Source organism: Coregonus lavaretus (assembly GCF_964263955.1).
Source record: "Coregonus lavaretus genome assembly, chromosome: 12".
Classification (NCBI taxonomy): Eukaryota; Metazoa; Chordata; class Actinopteri; order Salmoniformes; family Salmonidae; genus Coregonus; species Coregonus lavaretus.
In genome coordinates, this window is record NC_139999.1 from 3,763,678 (window position 1) to 3,783,687 (window position 20,010).

At 47.6% G+C, this 20,010-nt stretch overlaps 1 protein-coding gene across 4 annotated transcripts in view; it reads left to right on the plus strand.

Annotated features, from left to right (window-relative positions):
• LOC311138062 (homeodomain-interacting protein kinase 1-like) overlaps window positions 1-20,010 on the plus strand; it is a 63,910-nt gene that overhangs the window by 13,800 nt on the left and 30,100 nt on the right. For all 4 annotated transcript variants that reach the window (XM_084172714.1, XM_084172712.1, XM_084172711.1 and 1 more), the window contains exons 5-9: window positions 5,219-5,342; window positions 9,185-9,304; window positions 9,553-9,639; window positions 14,132-14,316; window positions 14,484-14,628. In XM_084172714.1, coding sequence (XP_084028840.1) covers window positions 5,219-5,342; window positions 9,185-9,304; window positions 9,553-9,639; window positions 14,132-14,316; window positions 14,484-14,628 — 661 coding nt within the window. The remainder of the gene's footprint in view (window positions 1-5,218; window positions 5,343-9,184; window positions 9,305-9,552; window positions 9,640-14,131; window positions 14,317-14,483; window positions 14,629-20,010) is intronic.

Sequence of the window (20,010 nt, forward strand, 5' to 3'; positions counted from 1 at the left end):
TGGGAGCAATTATTAGGAAATGGAAGACATACAAGACCACTGATAATCTCCCTCGATCTGGGGCTCCACGCAAGATCTCACCCCGTGGGGTCAAAATGATAACAAGAACGGTGAGCAAATATCCCAGAACCACACGGGGGGACGTAGTGAATGACCTGCAGAGAGCTGGGACCAAAGTAACAAAGCCTACAATCAGTAACACACTACGCCGCTAGGGACTCAAATCCTGCAGTGCAAGACATTTCCCCCTGCTTAAGCCAGTACATGTCCAGGCCCGTCTGAAGTTTGCTAGAGTGCATTTGGATGATCCAGAAGATCATTGGGAGAATGTCATATGGTCAGATGAAACCAAAATATAACTTTTTGGTAAAAACTCAACTCATCGTGTTTGGAGGACAAAGAATGCTGAGTTGCATCCAAAGAACACCATACCTACTGTGAAGCATGGGGGTGGAAACATCATGCTTTGGGGCTGTTTTTCTGCAAAGGGACCAGGACGACTGATCCGTGTAAAGGAAAGAATGAATGGGGCCATGTATCGTGAGATTTTGAGTGAAAATCTCCTTCCATCAGCAAGGGCATTGAAGATGAAACGTGGCTGGGTCTTTCAGCATGACAATGATCCCAAACACACCGCCCGGGCAACGAAGGAGTGGCTTCGTAAGAAGCATTTCAAGGTCCTGGAGTGGCCTAGCTAGTCTCCAGATCTCAACCCCATAGAAAATCTTTGGAGGTAGTTGAAAGTCCGTGTTGCCCAGCGACAGCCCCAAAACATCACTACTCTAGAGGAGATCTGCATGGAGGAATGGGCCAAAATACCAGCAACAGTGTGTGAAAACCTTGTGAAGACTTACAGAAAACGTTTGACCTGTGTCATTGCCAACAAAGGGTATATAACAAAGTATTGAGAAACTTTTGTTATTGACCAAATACTTATTTTCCACCATAATTTGCAAATAAATTCATAAAAAATCCTACAATGTGATTTTCTGGATTTTCTTTCCTCATTTTGTCTGTCATAGTTGACGTGTACCTATGATGAAAATTACAGGCCTCTCTCATCTTTTTAAGTGGGAGAACATGCACAATTGGTGGCTGACTAAATACTTTTTTTCCCCACTGTAAGGTAATTATGTTTTTTATTTTTAATACATTTTCAAAAATTTCTAAAAATATGTTTTCGCTTTGTCATTATAGGATATTGTGTGTAGATTGATGAGGGGAAAATAATTTAATCAATTTTAGAATAAGGCTGTAATGTAACAAAATGTGGAAAAAGTCAAGGGTCTGAATACTTTCTGAATGCACTGTATGTAACATTATGGCACAGGAATATCAGTGGAGGCTGCTAAGGGGAGAACGGCTCATAATAATTGATGGAACGGAGCAAATGGAATCGTTTTAGAAACCTTGTGTTTAATGCATTTGACACCATTCCACCAATTCCGCTCCAGTCATTACCACGAGCCCGTCCTCCACCAACCTCCTGTGAGGTATCTCTAACAGTATGGTACAGGTACAGTGGAGAGAACAAGTATTTGATACACTGCCGATTTTGCAGGTTTTCCTACTTACAAAGCATGTAGAGGTCTGTAATTGTTATCATAGGTACACTTCAACTGTGAGAGACGGAATCTAAAACAAAAATCCAGAAAATCACATTGTATGATTTTTAAGTAATTAATTAGCATTTTATTGCATGACATAAGTATTTGATCACCTACCAACCAGTAAGAATTCCGGCTCTCACAGACCTGTTAGTTTTTCTTTAAGAAGCCCTCCAGTGACACAAGCCTACCAGACGAGCTAAACCACTTCTATGCTCGCTTCGAGGCAAGCAACACTGAAGCATGCATGAGAGCACCAGCTGTTCCGGACGACTATGTGATCACGCTCTCCGTAGCCGATGTGAGTAAGACTTTTAAGCAGGTCAACATTCACAAGGCCGCAGGGCCAGACGGATTACCAGGACGTGTACTCCGAGCATGTGCTGACCAACTGGCAAGTGTCTTCACTGACATTTTCAACATGTCCCTGACTGAGTCTGTAATACCAACATGTTTCAAGCAGACCACCATAGTCCCCGTGCCCAAGAACTCTAAGATAACCTGCCTAAATGACTACCGACCCGTAGCACTGACGTCTGTAGCCATGAAGTGCTTTGAAAGACTGGTCATGGCTCACATCAACAGCATAATCCCAGAAACCCTAGACCCACTCCAATTTGCATACCGCCCCAACAGATCCACAGATGATGCAATCTCTATTGCACTCCACACTGCCCTTTCCCACCTGGACAAGAGGAACACCTACGTGAGAATGCTATTCATTGACTACAGCTCAGCATTCAACACCATAGTGCCCTCTAAGCTCATCACTAAGCTAAGGATCCTGGGACTAAACACCTCCCTCTGCAACTGGATCCTGGACTTCCTGACGGGCCGCCCCCAGGTGGTAAGGGTAGGTAACAACACATCTGCCACACTGATCCTCAACACGGGGGCCCCTCAGGGGTGCGTGCTCAGTCCCCTCCTGTACTCTCTGTTCACCCATGACTGCATGGCCAGGCACGACTCCAACACCATCATTAAGTTTGCCGACGACACAACAGTGGTAGGCCTGATCACCGACAACGATGAGACAGCCTATAGGGAGGAGGTCAGAGATCTGGCCGTGTGGTGCCAGGACAACAACCTCTCCCTCAACGTGACCAAGACAAAGGAGATGATTGTGGACTACAGGAAAAAAAAGAGGACTGAGCATGCCCCCATTCTCATCGACTGGGCTGTAGTGGAACAGGTTGAGAGCTTCAAGTTCCTTGGTGTCCACATCACCAACGAACTATCATGGTCCAAACACACCAAGACAGTCGTGAAGAGGGCACGACAAAGCCTATTCCCCCTCAGGAGACTAAAGAGATTTGGCATGGGTCCTCAGATCCTCAAAAAATTCTACAGCTGCACCATCGAGAGCATCCTGACTGGTTGCATCACCGCCTGGTATGGCAACTGCTTGGCCTCTGACCGCAAGGCACTACAGAGGGTAGTGCGTACGGCCCAGTACATCACTGGGGCAAAGCTCCCTGCCATCCAGGACCTCTATACCAGGCGGTGTCAGAGGAAGGCCCTCAAAATTGTCAAAGACTCCAGCCACCCTAGTCATAGACTGTTCTCTCTGCTACCGCACGGCAAGCGGTACCGGAGTGCCAAGTCTAGGTCCAAAAGACTTCTCAACAGCTTCTACCCCCAAGCCATAAGACTCCTGAACAGCTAATCATGGCTACCCGGACTATTTGCACTGCCCCCCCACCCCATCCTTTTTACGCTGCTGCTACTCTGTTAAGTATTTATGCATAGTCACTTTAACTCTACCCACATGTACATATTACCTCAACTACCTCAACTAGCCGGTGCCCCCGCACATTGACTCTGCAACGGTACCCCCCTGTATATATAGCCTCCCTACTGTCACTTTATTTTACTGTATATATAGCCTCCCTACTGTCACTTTATTTTACTTCTGCTCTTTTTTTCTCAACACTTTTTTTTTTGTTGTTTATTCTTACTATTATTTTTTTTAAATAAATGCACTGTTGGTTAAGGGCTGTAAGTAAGCATTTCACTGTAATGTCTGCACCTGTTGTATTCGGCGCATGTGACCAATAAAATTTGATTTGATTTGATTTGTTCTCCACTCATTACCTGTATTAACTGCACCTGTTTGAACTCGTTACCTGTATAAAAGACACCTGTCCACACACTCAATCAAACAGACTCCAACCTCTCCACAATGGCCAAGACCAGAGAGCTGTGTAAGGACATCGGGGATAAAATTGTAGACCTGCACAAGGATGGGATGGGCTACAGGACAATAGGCAAGCAGCTTGGTGAGAAGGCCACAACTGTTGGCGCAATTATTAGAAAATGGAAGAAGTTCAAGATGACGGTCAATCACCCTCGGTCTGGGGCTCCATGCAAGATCTCACCTCGTGGGGCATCAATGATCATGAGGAAGGTGAGGGATCAGCCCAGAACTACACGGCAGGACCTGGTCAATGACCTGAAGAGAGCTGGGACCACAGTTTCAAAGAAAACCATTAGTAACACACTACGCCGTCATGGATTAAAATCCTGCAGCGGACGCAAGGTCCCCTTGCTCAAGCCAGCGCATGTCCAGGCCCGTCTGAAGTTTGCCAATGACCATTTGGATGATCCAGAGGAGGAATGGGAGAAGGTCATGTGGTCTGATGAGACAAAAATATAGCTTTTTGGTCTAAACTCCACTCGCCGTGTTTGGAGGAAGAAGAAGGATGAGTACAACCCCAAGAACACCATCCCAACCGTGAAGCATGGAGGTGGAAACATCATTCTTTGGGGATGCTTTTCTGCAAAGGGGACTGGACGACTGCACCGTATTGAGGGGATGATGGATGGGGCCATGTATCGCGAGATCTTGGCCAACAACCTCCTTCCCTCAGTAAGAGCATTGAAGATGGGTCGTGTCTGGGTCTTCCAGCATGACAACGACCCGAAACACACAGCCAAGGCAACTAAGGAGTGGCTCCGTAAGAAGCATCACAAGGTCCTGGAGTGGCCTAGCCAGTCTCCAGACCTGAACCCAATAGAAAATCTTTGGAGGGAGCTGAACGTCCGTTTTGCCCAGCGACAGCCCCGAAACCTGAAGGATCTGGAGAAGGTCTGTATGGAGGAGTGGGCCAAAATCCCTGCTGCAGTGTGTGCAAACCTGGTCAAGACCTACAGGAAACGTATGAGCTCTGTAATTGCAAACAAAGGTTTCTGTACCAAATATTAAGTTCTGCTTTTCTGATGTATCAAATACTTATGTCATGCAATAACATTTTTGGGATTTTTGTTTTAGATTCCGTCTCTCACAGATGAAGTGTACCTATGATAAAAATTACAGACCTCTACATGCTTTGTAAGTAGGAAAACCTGCAAAATCGGCAGTGTATCAAATACTTGTTCTCCCCACTGTATATCTAACATTATGGCACAGGTATATGTCCACTACAGTCTTGGTATAATGAAGTCCAGGTGGTTATTCCACTACAGTCTTGGTATAATGAAGTCCAGGTGGTTATTCCACTACAGTCTTGGTATAATGAAGTCCAGGTGGTTATTCCACTACAGTCTTGGTATAATGAAGTCCAGGTGATTGCTGGTATTTGGCTAATAATGTTGTATGTTTTCTCCCTCAGGGCTCCAGAGATCATCCTGGGCCTGCCGTTCTGCGAGGCGATAGACATGTGGTCTTTGGGGTGTGTTATAGCGGAGCTGTTCCTGGGGTGGCCCCTCTATCCCGGGGCATCAGAATACGACCAGGTGAGTAGTGCTAAACACATTGTTATTTTTATCCTAAACTGTTATGATGGAGTCTTATTTTCTCGTGAGGAGCCGTTACATCTCTCAGACACTTCCTGGGTTGTGTTCTTAACCAAGCTACACCACCGTTCAAAAGTTTGGGGTCACTTAGAAATGTCCTTGTTTTCCATGAAAACATACATGAAATGAGTTTGAATAGGAAATATGGCAAAATGCATAGGAAATGTAGTCATTGACAAGGTTATAAATAATGATTTTTTAATAGAAATAAAAGTGTCCTTCAAACTTTGCTTTCTTCAAAGAATCCTCCATTTGCAGCAATTACAGCCTTGCAGACCTTTTAAAAATTTATTTTTATTTTTATTTAACCTTTATTTAACCAGGTAAGCCAGTTGAGAACAAGTTCTCATTTACAACTGCAACCTGGCCAAGATCAAGCAAAGCAGTGTGATAAAAACAACAACACAGAGTTACATATGGGGTAAAACAAAACATAAAGTCAAAAATACAACAGAAAATATATATACAGTGTGTTCAAATGTAGCAAGTTATGGAGGTAAGGCAATAAATAGGCTATAGTGCAAAATAATTACATTTAGTATTAACACTGGAATGATATATGTGCTAGAGATTATGTGCAAATAGAGATACTGGGGTGCAAATGAGAAAAATAAATAACAATATGGGGATGAGGTAGTTGGGTGGGCTAATTTCAGATGGGCTGTGTACAGGTGCAGTGATCGGTAAGCTGCTCTGACAACTGATGCTTAAAGTTAGTGAGGGAGATAAGAGTCTCCAGCTTCAGAGATTTTTGCAGTTCGTTCCAGTCATTGGCAGCAGAGAACTGGAAGGAATGGCGGCCAAAGGAGGTGTTGGCTTTGGGGATGACCAGTGAGATATACCTGCTGGAGCGCATACTACGGGTGGGTGTTGCTATGGTGACCAGTGAGCTAAGATAAGACGGGGATTTGCCTAGCAGTGATTTATAGATGACCTGGAGCCAGTGGGTTTGGCGACAAATATGTAGTGAGGGCCAGCCAACGAGAGCATACAGGTCACAGTGGTGGGTAGTGTATGGGGCTTTGGTGACAAAACGGATGGCACTGTGATAGACTACATCCAATTTGCTGACTAGAGTGTTGGAGGCTATTTTGTAAATGACATCACCGAAGTCAAGGATCGGTAGGATAGTCAGTTTTACGAGGGCATGTTTGGCAGCATGAGTGAAGGAGGCTTTGTTGCGAAATAGGAAGCCGATTCTAGATTTAACTTTGGATTGGAGATTCTTAATGTGAGTCTGGAAGGAGAGTTTACAGTCTAACCAGACACCTAGATATTTGTAGTTGTCCACATACTCTAGGTCAGACCCGTCGAGAGTAGTGATTCTAGTCGGGTGGGCGGGTGCAAGCAGCGTTCGGTTGAAGAGCATGCATTTAGTTTTACTAGCGTTTAAGAGCAGTTGGAGGCTACGGAAGGAGTGTTGTATGGCATTGAAGCTCGTTTGGAGGTTTGTTAACAGTGTCCAATGAAGGGCCAGATGTATACAAAATGGTGTCGTCTGCGTAGAGGTGGATCTGAGAGTCACCAGCAGCAAGAGCGACATCATTGATATACACAGAGAATAGAGTCGGCCCGAGAATTGAACCCTGTGGCACCCCCATAGAGACGGCCAGAGGTCCAGACAACAGTCCCTCCGATTTGACACATTGAACTCTGAGAAGTAGTTGGTGAACCAGGCGAGGCAGTCATTTGAGAAACCAAGGCTATTTAGTCTGCCAATAAGAATGCGATGATTGACAGAGTTGAAAGCCTTGGCCAGGTTGATGAAGACGGCTGCACAGTACTGTCAATTATCGATCGCGGTTATAATATCGTGGGCAAGTTGCAGCAGAGGGTGCAGAGTTAGTGGCCGGGGTAGGGGTAGCCAGGTGGAAAGCATGGCCAGCCGTAGCAACATGCTTGTTGAAATTCTCGATTATCGTAGATTTATCGGTGGTGATAGTGTTTCCTAGCCTCAGTGCAGTGGGCAGCTGGGAGGAGGTGCTCTTATTCTCCATGGACTTTACAGTGTCCCAAAACTTTTTGGAGTTAGTGCTACAGGATGCAAATTTCTGTTTGAAAAAGCTAGCCTTTGCTTTCCTAACTGATTGTGTATATTGGCTCCTGACTTTCCTGAAAAGTTGCATATCGCGGGGGCTGTTCGATGCTAATGCAGTACGCCACAGGATGTTTTTGTGCTGGTCAAGGTCAGTCAAGTCTGAGGTGAACCAGGGGCTATATCTGTTCTTAGTTCTGCATTTTTTGAATGGGGCATGCTTATTTAAGATGGAGAGGAAAGCACTGGCATTCTAGTTGTCAATTTGTTGAGGTCATCTGAAGAGATTTCACCCCTTGCTTCCTGAAGCACCTCCCACCAGTTGGATTGGCTTGATGGGCACTTCTTACGTACCATACGGTCAAGCTGCTCTTCTTGAGCCACTCCTTTGTTGCCTTGGCCGTGTGTTTTGGGTAATTGTCATGCTGGAATACCCATCCACGACCCATTTTCAATGCCTTGGCTGAGGGAAGGAGGTTCTCACTCAAGATTTGACGGTACATGGCCCCGTCCATCATCCCTTTGATGCGGTGAAGTTGTCCTGTCACCTTAGCAGAAAAACACCCCCAAAGCATAATGTTTCCACCTCCATGTTTGACGGTGGGGATGGTGTTCTTGGGGTCATAGGCAGCATTCCTCCTCCTCCAAACACGGCGAGTTGAGTTGATGCCAAAGAGCTCGATTTTGGTCTCATCTGACCACAACACTTTCACCCAGTTCTCCTCTGAATCATTCAGATGTTCATTGGCAAACTTCAGACGGGCCTGTATATGTGCTTTCTTGAGCAGGGGGACCTTGTGGGCGCTGCAGGATTTCAGTCCTTCACGGCATAGTGTGTTACCAATTGTTATCTTGGTGACTACGGTCCCAGCTGCCTTGAGATCATTGACAAGATCCTCCCGTGTAGTTCTGGGCTGATTCCTCACCGTTCTCATGATCATTGCAACTCCACGAGGTGAGATCTTGCATGGAGCCCCAGGCCGAGGGAGATTGACAGGTCTTTTGTGTTTCTTCCATTTGCGAATAATCGCACCAACTGTTGTAACCTTCTCACCAAGCTGCTTGGCGATGGTCTTGTAGCCCATTCCAGCTTTGTGTAGGTCTACAATCTTTTCCCTGACATCCTTGGAGAGCTCTTTGGTCTTGGCCATGGTAGAGAGTTTGGAATCTGATTGATTGATTGCTTCTGTGGACAGGTGTCTTTTATACAGGTAACAAACTGAGATTAGGAGCACTCCCTTTAAGAGTGTGCTCCTAATCTCAGCTCTTTACCTTCTATAAAAAGACACCTGGGAGCCAGAAACCTTTCTGATTGAGAGGGGGTCAAATACTTATTTCCCTCATTAAAATGCAAATCAATTTATAACATTTTTGACATGCGTTTTTCTGGATTTTTTTGTTGTTATTTTGTCTCTCACTGTTCAAATAAACCTACCATTAAAATTATAGACTGATCATTTCTTTGTCAGTGGGGATCAAATACTTTTTTCCCTCACTGTAGATATTCCATAAAAAATCAGCCGTTTCCAGCTACAATAGCCATTTACAACAATACAATGTCTACACTGTATTTCTGATCAATTTGATGTTATTTTAATAGACAACTTTTTTTTTTGCTTTTCTTTCGAAAAAAACAAGGACATTTCTAAGTGACCCCAAACTTTTGAACGGTAGTGTATATCAAACTGTTGATTTTAAATGTATTACAATGGAGTGTAAAACCTTCCTACCTTTCCTCCTCCGCTAGATCCGATATATATCCCAGACTCAGGGCCTGCCTGCAGAGTACCTGCTGAGCGCCGGCACCAAGACTGGCCGCTTCTTCAAGAGAGGACCTGACTCCAGCTACCCCCTGTGGAGGATCAAGGTATTACACACCTCCTCACTTGCCGCAACAATCTGGTAATTGTTTTTTGTTGTTAGGCAGAAACAAGCTTTATTTTTCTTAGGAAGATCTACCTTCATGAAATAAGTAATGTCGCCCGACTCTGTAATACTTTATGGAGATGCACACCATAATGCAATGTTTCCTTTTCCTGTATATTCAAGCTTCAGCCGTTCTTCTAAACATGTAGCGATGACGAGTGTAACGTTAATCTGTTCTCTGTTTATTAGACTCCTTCAGACCACGAGGCTGAGATGGGCATCAAGTCTAAGGAGGCTAGGAAATACATCTTCAATTGTCTGGATGACATGATGCAGGTAGGTATGCTACATGATGCAGCTAGATATGCTACACGATGCAGGTAGGTATGCTACATGATGCAGGTAGGTATGCTACATGATGCAGGTAGGTATGCTACATGATGCAGGTAGGTATGCTACATGATGCAGGTAGGTATGCTACATGATGCAGGTAGGTATTGTACATGATGCAGGTAGGTATGCTACAGGATGCAGGTAGGTATGCTACATGATGCAGGTAGGTACAAAGTGCTTATACAGAAACCGAGCCAAACCCCCGAAGAGCAAGCAATGCAGATGTAGAAGCACAGTGGCTAGGAAAAACAGGAACGTAGGAAGAAACCTAGAGGGGAACCAGGCTCTGAGGGGTGGCCAGTCCTCTTCTGGCTGTACTGGGTAGAGAGGAACCAGGCTCTGAGGGGTGGCCAGTCCTCTTCTGGCTGTACTGGGTAGAGAGGAACCAGGCTCTGAGGGGTGGCCAGTCCTCTTCTGGCTGTACTGGGTAGAGGGGAACCAGGCTCTGAGGGGTGGCCAGTCCTCTACTGGCTGTACTGGGTAGAGGGGAACCAGGCTCTGAGGGGTGGCCAGTCCTCTTCTGGCTGTACTGGGTAGAGGGGAACCAGGCCTTGAGGGGTGGCCAGTCCTCTTCTGGCTGTACTGGGTAGAGGGGAACCAGGCTCTGAGGGGTGGCCAGTCCTCTTCTGGCTGTACTGGGTAGAGGGGAACCAGGCTCTGAGGGGTGGCCAGTCCTCTTCTGGCTGTACTGGGTAGAGGGGAACCAGGCTCTGAGGGGTGGCCAGTCCTCTACTGGCTGTACTGGGTAGAGGGGAACCAGGCTCTGAGGGGTGGCCAGTCCTCTTCTGGCTGTACTGGGTAGAGGGGAACCAGGCCTTGAGGGGTGGCCAGTCCTCTACTGGCTGTACTGGGTAGAGGGGAACCAGGCTCTGAGGGGTGGCCAGTCCTCTTCTGGCTGTACTGGGTAGAGAGGAACTACTCTTAATTATTGTCCAATATGTTCAAATCAAAATGTATTAGTGACATGCTTAGTAAACAACAGGTGTAGACTAACAGTGAAACGCTTACTTTTGTTAGACATCAGTGCGGCTTTTGACACTAACGATCATAGTCTGCTGCTGGAAAAACGTATGTGTTATGGCTTTACACCCCCTGCTATATTGTGGATAAAGAGTTACCTGTCTAACAGAACACAGAAGGTGTTCTTTAATGGAAGCCTCTCCAACATAATCCAGGTAGAATCAGGAATTCCCCAGGGCAGCTGTCTAGGCCCCTTACTTTTTCAATCTTTACTAACAACATGCCACTGGCTTTGAGTCAAGCCAGTGTGTCTATGTATGTGGATGACTCAACACTATACACGTCAGCTACTACAGCAACTGAAATGACTACAACACTTAACAAAGAGCTGCAGTTAGTTTCAGAGTGGGTGGCAAGGAATAAGTTAGTCCTAAATATTTCTACAACTAAAAGCATTGAATTTGGGTCAAATAATTCACTAAACCCTAAACTTCAACTAAATCTTGTAATAAATAATATGGAAATTGAGCAAGTTGAGGAGACTAAACTGCTTGGAGTTACCCTGGATTGTAAACTGTCAGTGTCAAAGCATATTGATACAACATTAGCTAAGATTGGGAGAAGTCTGTCCATAATAAAGCGCTGCTCTACCTTCTTAACAGCACTATCAACAAGGCAGGTCCTACATGCCCTAGTTTTGTCGCACCTGGACTACTGTTCAGTTGTGTGGTCAGGTGCCACAAAAAATGACTTATTAAAATTGCAATTAGCTCAGAACAGGGCAGCACGGCTGGCCCTTGGATGTACAAAGAGAGCTAACATTAATAAAATGCATGTCAATCTCTCCTGGCTCAAAGTGGAGGAGAGATTGACTTCATCACTACTTGTATTTGTGAGAGGTATTGACATGTTGAATGCACCGAGCTGTCTGTTTGAACTACTGGCAAACAGCTCAGACACCCATGCATACCCCACAAGACATGTCACCAGAGGTCTCTTCACAGTCCCCAAGTCCAGAACAGACTATGGGAGGTGCACAGTACTACATAGAGCCATGGCTACATTGAACTCTATTCCACATCAGGTAACTGATGCAAGCAGTAGAATCAGATTTTAAGAAAAATAAACACCTATGGAACAGCGGGGACTGTGAAGCAACACAAACATAGGCACAGACACATGCATACACACACATGATAACATACGCACTATACACACACGTACACATGGATTTTGTACTGTAGATATGTGGTAGTGGTGGAGTAGGGGCCTGAGGGCACACAGTGTGTTGTGAAATCTGTGAATGTATTGTAATGTTTTTAAATTGTATGAACTGCCTTAATGTTGCTGGACCCCAGGAAGTGTAGCTGCTGCCTTGGCAGGAACTAATGGGGATCCATAATAAACCCCAGGAAGAGTAGCTGCTGCCTTGGCAGGAACTAATGGGGATCCATAATAAACTCCAGGAAGAGTAGCTGCTGCCTTGGCAGGAACTAATGGGGATCCATAATAAACCCCAGGAAGAGTAGCTGCTGCCTTGGCAGGAACTAATGGGGATCCATAATAAACCCCAGGAAGAGTAGCTGCTGCCTTGGCAGGAACTAATGGGGATCCATAATAAATACAAATACAAAATACTTCTCAACAATCCAGAGAGAATTTTTTTTTAGAAAAATAGGTAGGGATAAAGTGACAACAGGATGGACAGTAACCACAGCGTGTGTGATAGGAAGCTCTTGATTAACTATTTAACAAACTATTTAGCAGTCTTATGACTTGGGGGTAGAAACTGTTCAGGGTCCTGTTGGTTCCAGACCTAGCGCATCGGTACCGCTTGTCATGTGGTAGCAGAGAGAACAGTTTATGACTTGGGTGGCTGGCATCTTTGACCATTTTTAGGGCCTTCCTCTGACACCGCCTGGTATAGAGGTCCTGGATGTACTGGGCCGTACGCACTACCCTCTGTAGTGCCTTGCGGTCGGAGGCCGAGCAGTTGCCATACCAGGCGGTGATGCAACCAGTCAAGATGCTCTCAATGGTGCAGCTGTAGAATGTTTTGAGGATCTGAGGACCAATGCCAAATCTTTTCAGCCTCCTGAGGGGGAAGAGGCGTTGTCGTGCCCTCTTCACGACTGTGTTGGTGTGTTTGGACCATGATAGATCCTCAGTGATGTGGACACTGAAGAACTTGAAGCTCTCAACCTGCTCCACTACAGCCCCGTCGATGTGAATGGGGGCGTGCTCGGCCCTCCGTTTCCTGTAGTCCACGATCTACCAGTTCTGATGGTTGTTAAAACTGGAATTTTGACAATATTACCATTATATCAACACACTCGTCACTCATGTTTAACAACTCTAATTAACTTTGGCACAGTAGGCGTCAAGTCAATTGTCGATAATGTTGCATCCAACAATTGCATCTAACGTTTGAAAGGTCTATCATTTTCATCGAACACAAAGTTAACATAGGCCTTAGATGCCTTCAGTTGCCCAACTTCTAGGCATGGCCAATTTAGGCATCTTTTTTTAACAACGTGATGTTGCGCTCCAAAGGGATAACTTGAAATAACATGATATAGGTAATTAAATAATCAAAAGAAAAATGTGTTTATTTATTAGCCTAGTTCTAAGTATTTAGGCAAAGGCCTATCACGTGAAATCACTGTCAAAGGCGCAAGAGCTACTGTTGCATGTAGGTGTAGGTTATTTATGGATTGATCTTATAGGAATATCAAAACATTATTTTAACAACTCCAAAGCAATTACATGTGGTGCAGGAACCACTGACTCACTGCATTTTTCTATTATCCAGACACCTGCTGGTAACTCTTAACTGGTTAGGACAGCTCATGAGGTCTGCTAAATATCTGCCGACTAGGTGGGAATCTTATGACTAAAGAGGCTTCATGCATAGCTTGTTTTTTTTTTACCCATCAGAGTAAAATGCCTCTTCTCAGCATTTACCACCAATTTCCTGCTCTGAGATGCTTTGTGGATACGGGCCCTGGTAGCAGCACGACCAGGTAGCATCACGACCAGGTAGCATCACGACCAGGTAGCATCACGACCAGGTAGCAGCACGACCAGGTAGCAGCACAACCAGGTAGCATCACGACCAGGTAGCAGCACGACCAGGTAGCACCACGACCAGGTAGCACCACGACCAGGTAGCACCACGACCAGGTAGCATCACGACCAGGTAGCAGCTTGACCAGGTAGCATCACGACCAGGTAGCATCACGACCAGGTAGCATCACGACCAGGTAGCAGCTCGACCAGGTAGCAGCACGATCAGGTAGCAGCTCGACCAGGTAGCATCACGACCAGGTAGCTCACCCTCCCCAAGTCCTAATCTATTAGAGGGGATGAAACCCCAAAACTGACCTTAGCTCTGTCTTTAGCGGCAGCTTCACCCTTCATCCAACCTGACCACTCCATCCTGTTGCATCACTTCCTCTTCCACTTCCTGGTGCAGGTCAATCTCTCATCTCACCTGGAGGGGACGGACATGCTGGCGGAGAAAGCTGATAGGAGGGAGTTCATCGACCTGCTGAAGCGGATGCTCCGATTGGATGCTGACAAGAGGATCACGCCCACTAAGACGCTGGGTCATCCCTTCGTCACCATGAGTCACCTGCTGGACTTCCCTCACAGCTCCCAGTACGTACACCTGTCATTGTGTGTGGAAAGATGTACGTGTAGGTGTCTTAAGTGTGGGGTGTTTCTACATTTGACTTTTCCCTTTGTGGGTGAAATTTGATTGGTTTATTGATTGGTTAAATTATTTGATCGATCAATTGATTATTTGATTGTCTCTCCCCCTGCAGTGTGAAGTCTTGCTTTCAGAACATGGAGCTCTGTAAGCGTAGGAGCTCATCGTTCGACAACAACAAAACTCTCTTCTCCACGAACACTCTTCCCAGTGCTGCCACCGGCAACCTCACTGTCACCTTCAGCAACCAGCTCAGCCAGGTACATACACACTGTCACCTTCAGCAACCAGCTCAGCCAGGTACATACACACTGTCACCTTCAGCAACCAGCTCAGCCAGGTACATACACACTGTCACCTTCAACAACCAGCTCAGCCAGGTACATACACACTGTCACCTTCAGCAACCAGCTCAGCCAGGTACATACACACTGTCACCTTCAGCAACCAGCTCAGCCAGGTACATACACACTGTCACCTTCAGCAACCAGCTCAGCCAGGTACATACACACTGTAACCTTCAGCAACCAGCTTAACCAGGTACATACACACTGTAACCTTCAGCAACCAGCTCAGCCAGGTACATACACACTGTCACCTTCAGCAACCAGCTCAGCCAGGTACATACACACTGTCACCTTCAGCAACCAGCTCAGCCAGGTACATACACACTGTCACCTTCAGCAACCAGCTCAGCCAGGTACATACACACTGTCACCTTCAGCAGCCAGCTCAGCCATGTACATACACACTGTCACCTTCAGCAACCAGCTCAGCCAGGTACATACACACTGTCACCTTCAACAACCAGCTCAGCCAGGTACATACACACTGTCACCTTCAGCAACCAGCTCAGCCAGGTACATACACACTGTCACCTTCAGCAGCCAGCTCAGCCAGCTCAGCCAGGTACATACACACTGTCACCTTCAGCAACCAGCTCAGCCAGGTACATGCACACTGTCACCTTCAGCAACCAGCTCAGCCAGGTACATGCACACTGTCACCTTCAGCAACCAGCTCAGCCATGTACATACACACTGTCACCTTCAGCAACCAGCTCAGCCAGGTACATACACACTGTCACCTTCAGCAACCAGCTCAGCCAGGTACATACACACTGTCACCTTCAGCAACCAGCTCAGCCAGCTCAGCCAGGTACATACACACTGTCACCTTCAGCAGCCAGCTCAGCCAGGTACATACACACTGTCACCTTCAACAACCAGCTCAGCCAGGTACATACACACTGTCACCTTCAGCAGCCAGCTCAGCCATGTACATACACACTGTCACCTTCAGCAACCAGCTCAGCCAGGTACATACACACTGTCACCTTCAGCAACCAGCTCAGCCAGGTACATACACACTGTCACCTTCAGCAACCAGCTCAGCCAGGTACATACACACTGTCACCTTCAGCAGCCAGCTCAGCCAGGTACATACACACTGTCACCTTCAGCAACCAGCTCAGCCAGGTACATACACACTGTCACCTTCAGCAACCAGCTCAGCCAGGTACATACACACAGTCACCTTCAGCAGCCAGCTCAGCCAGGTACATACACACTGTCACCTTCAGCAGCCAGCTCAGCCAGGTACATACACACTGTTACCTTCAGCAACCAGCTCAGCCAGGTACATACACACTGTCACCTTCAGCAGCCAGCTCAGCCAGGTACATACACACTGTCACCTTCAGCAACCAGCTCAGCCAGGTACATACACACTGTCACCTTCAGCAACCAGCTCAGCCAGGTACATGCACACTGTCACCTTCAGCAACCAGCTCAGCCAGGTACATACACACTGTCACCTTCAGCAACCAGCTCAGCCAGGTACATACACACTGTCACCTTCAGCAACCACCTCAGCCAGGTACATACACACTGTCACCTTCAGCAAACAGCTCAGCCATGTACATACACACTGTCACCTTCAGCAACCAGCTCAGCCAGGTACATACACACTGTCACCTTCAGCAACCAGCTCAGCCAGGTACATACACACTGTCACCTTCAGCAACCAGCTCAGCCAGGTACATGCACACTGTCACCTTCAGCAACCAGCTCAGCCAGGTACATGCACACTGTCACCTTCAGCAACCAGCTCAGCCAGGTACATGCACACTGTCACCTTCAGCAACCAGCTCAGCCATGTACATACACACTGTCACCTTCAGCAACCAGTTCAGCCAGCTCAGCCAGGTACATACACACTGTCACCTTCAACAACCAGCTCAGCCAGCTCAGCCAGGTACATACACACTGTCACCTTCAGCAGCCAGCTCAGCCATGTACATACACACTGTCACCTTCAGCAACCAGCTCAGCCAGGTACATACACACTGTCACCTTCAGCAACCAGCTCAGCCAGGTACATACACACTGTCACCTTCAGCAACCAGCTCAGCCAGGTACATACACACTGTCACCTTCAGCAACCAGCTCAGCCAGGTACATACACACTGTCACCTTCAGCAACCAGCTCAGCCAGCTCAGCCAGGTACATACACACTGTCACCTTCAGCAGCCAGCTCAGCCAGGTACATACACACTGTCACCTTCAACAACCAGCTCAGCCAGGTACATACACACTGTCACCTTCAGCAGCCAGCTCAGCCATGTACATACACACTGTCACCTTCAGCAACCAGCTCAGCCAGGTACATACACACTGTCACCTTCAGCAACCAGCTCAGCCAGGTACATACACACTGTCACCTTCAGCAACCAGCTCAGCCAGGTACATACACACTGTCACCTTCAGCAGCCAGCTCAGCCAGGTACATACACACTGTCACCTTCAGCAACCAGCTCAGCCAGGTACATACACACTGTCACCTTCAGCAACCAGCTCAGCCAGGTACATACACACAGTCACCTTCAGCAGCCAGCTCAGCCAGGTACATACACACTGTCACCTTCAGCAGCCAGCTCAGCCAGGTACATACACACTGTTACCTTCAGCAACCAGCTCAGCCAGGTACATACACACTGTCACCTTCAGCAGCCAGCTCAGCCAGGTACATACACACTGTCACCTTCAGCAACCAGCTCAGCCAGGTACATACACACTGTCACCTTCAGCAACCAGCTCAGCCAGGTACATGCACACTGTCACCTTCAGCAACCAGCTCAGCCAGGTACATACACACTGTCACCTTCAGCAACCAGCTCAGCCAGGTACATACACACTGTCACCTTCAGCAACCACCTCAGCCAGGTACATACACACTGTCACCTTCAGCAAACAGCTCAGCCATGTACATACACACTGTCACCTTCAGCAACCAGCTCAGCCAGGTACATACACACTGTCACCTTCAGCAACCAGCTCAGCCAGGTACATACACACTGTCACCTTCAGCAACCAGCTCAGCCAGGTACATGCACACTGTCACCTTCAGCAACCAGCTCAGCCAGGTACATGCACACTGTCACCTTCAGCAACCAGCTCAGCCAGGTACATGCACACTGTCACCTTCAGCAACCAGCTCAGCCATGTACATACACACTGTCACCTTCAGCAACCAGTTCAGCCAGCTCAGCCAGGTACATACACACTGTCACCTTCAACAACCAGCTCAGCCAGCTCAGCCAGGTACATACACACTGTCACCTTCAGCAGCCAGCTCAGCCATGTACATACACACTGTCACCTTCAGCAACCAGCTCAGCCAGGTACATACACACTGTCACCTTCAGCAACCAGCTCAGCCAGGTACATACACACTGTCACCTTCAGCAACCAGCTCAGCCAGGTACATACACACTGTCACCTTCAGCAGCCAGCTCAGCCAGGTACATACACACTGTCACCTTCAGCAACCAGCTCAGCCAGGTACATACACACTGTCACCTTCAGCAACCAGCTCAGCCAGGTACATACACACAGTCACCTTCAGCAGCCAGCTCAGCCAGGTACATACACACTGTCACCTTCAGCAGCCAGCTCAGCCAGGTACATACACACTGTCACCTTCAGCAACCAGCTCAGCCATGTACATACACACTGTCACCTTCAGCAACCAGCTCAGCCAGGTACATACACACTGTCACCTTCAGCAACCAGCTCAGCCAGGTACATACACACTGTCACCTTCAGCAACCAGCTCAGCCAGGTACATGCACACTGTCACCTTCAGCAACCAGCTCAGCCAGGTACATGCACACTGTCACCTTCAGCAACCAGCTCAGCCAGGTACATGCACACTGTCACCTTCAGCAACCAGCTCAGCCAGGTACATGCACACTGTCACCTTCAGCAACCAGCTCAGCCATGTACATACACACTGTCACCTTCAGCAACCAGTTCAGCCAGCTCAGCCAGGTACATACACACTGTCACCTTCAACAACCAGCTCAGCCAGCTCAGCCAGGTACATACACACTGTCACCTTCAGCAACCAGCTCAGCCAGGTACATACACACTGTCACCTTCAGCAACCAGCTCAGCCAGGTACATACACACTGTCACCTTCAGCAACCAGCTCAGCCAGGTACATGCACACTGTCACCTTCAGTAACCAGCTCAGCCAGGTACATACACACTGTCACCTTCAGCAACCAGCTCAGCCAGGTACATACACACTGTCACCTTCAGCAACCAGCTCAGCCAGGTACATACACACTGTCACCTTCAGCAACCAGCTCAGCTAGGTACATACACACTGTCACCTTCAACAACCAGCTCAGCCAGGTACATACACACTGTCACCTTCAACAACCAGCTCAGCCAGGTACATACACACTGTCACCTTCAGCAACCAGCTCAGCAATGTACATACACAGTGTCACCTTCAGCAACCAGCTCAGCCAGCTCAGCCAGGTACATACACACTGTCACCTTCATCAACCAGCTCAGCCAGGTACATGCACACTGTCACCTTCAGCAACCAGCTCAGCCAGGTACATGCACACTGTCACCTTCAGCAACCAGCTCAGCCAGGTACATACACACTGTCACCTTCAACAACCAGCTCAGCCAGCTCAGCCAGGTACATACACACTGTCACCTTCAGCAACCAGCTCAGCCAGGTACATGCACACTGTCACCTTCAACAACCAGCTCAGCCAGGTACATACACACTGTCACCTTCAGCAACCAGCTCAACCAGGTACATACACACTGTCACCTTCAGCAACCAGCTCAGCCAGGTACATACACACTGTCACCTTCTGCAACCAGCTCAGCCAGGTACATACACACTGTCACCTTCAGCAACCAGCTCAGCCAGGTACATACACACTGTCACCTTCAGCAACCAGCTCAGCCAGGTACATACACACTGTCATCTTCAGCAACCAGCTCAGCCAGCTCAGCCAGGTACATACACACTTTCACCTTCAACAACCAGCTCAGCCAGGTACATACACACTGTCACCTTCAGCAACCAGCTCAGCCAGGTACATACACACTTTCACCTTCAGCAACCAGCTCAGCCAGGTACATACACACTGTCACCTTCAGCAACCAGCTCAGCCAGGTACATACACACTGTCACCTTCAGCAACCAGCTCAGCCAGGTACATACACACTGTCACCTTCAGCAACCAGCTCAGCCATGTACATACACACTGTCACCTTCAGCAACCAGCTCAGCCAGGTACATACACACTGTCACCTTCAGCAACCAGCTC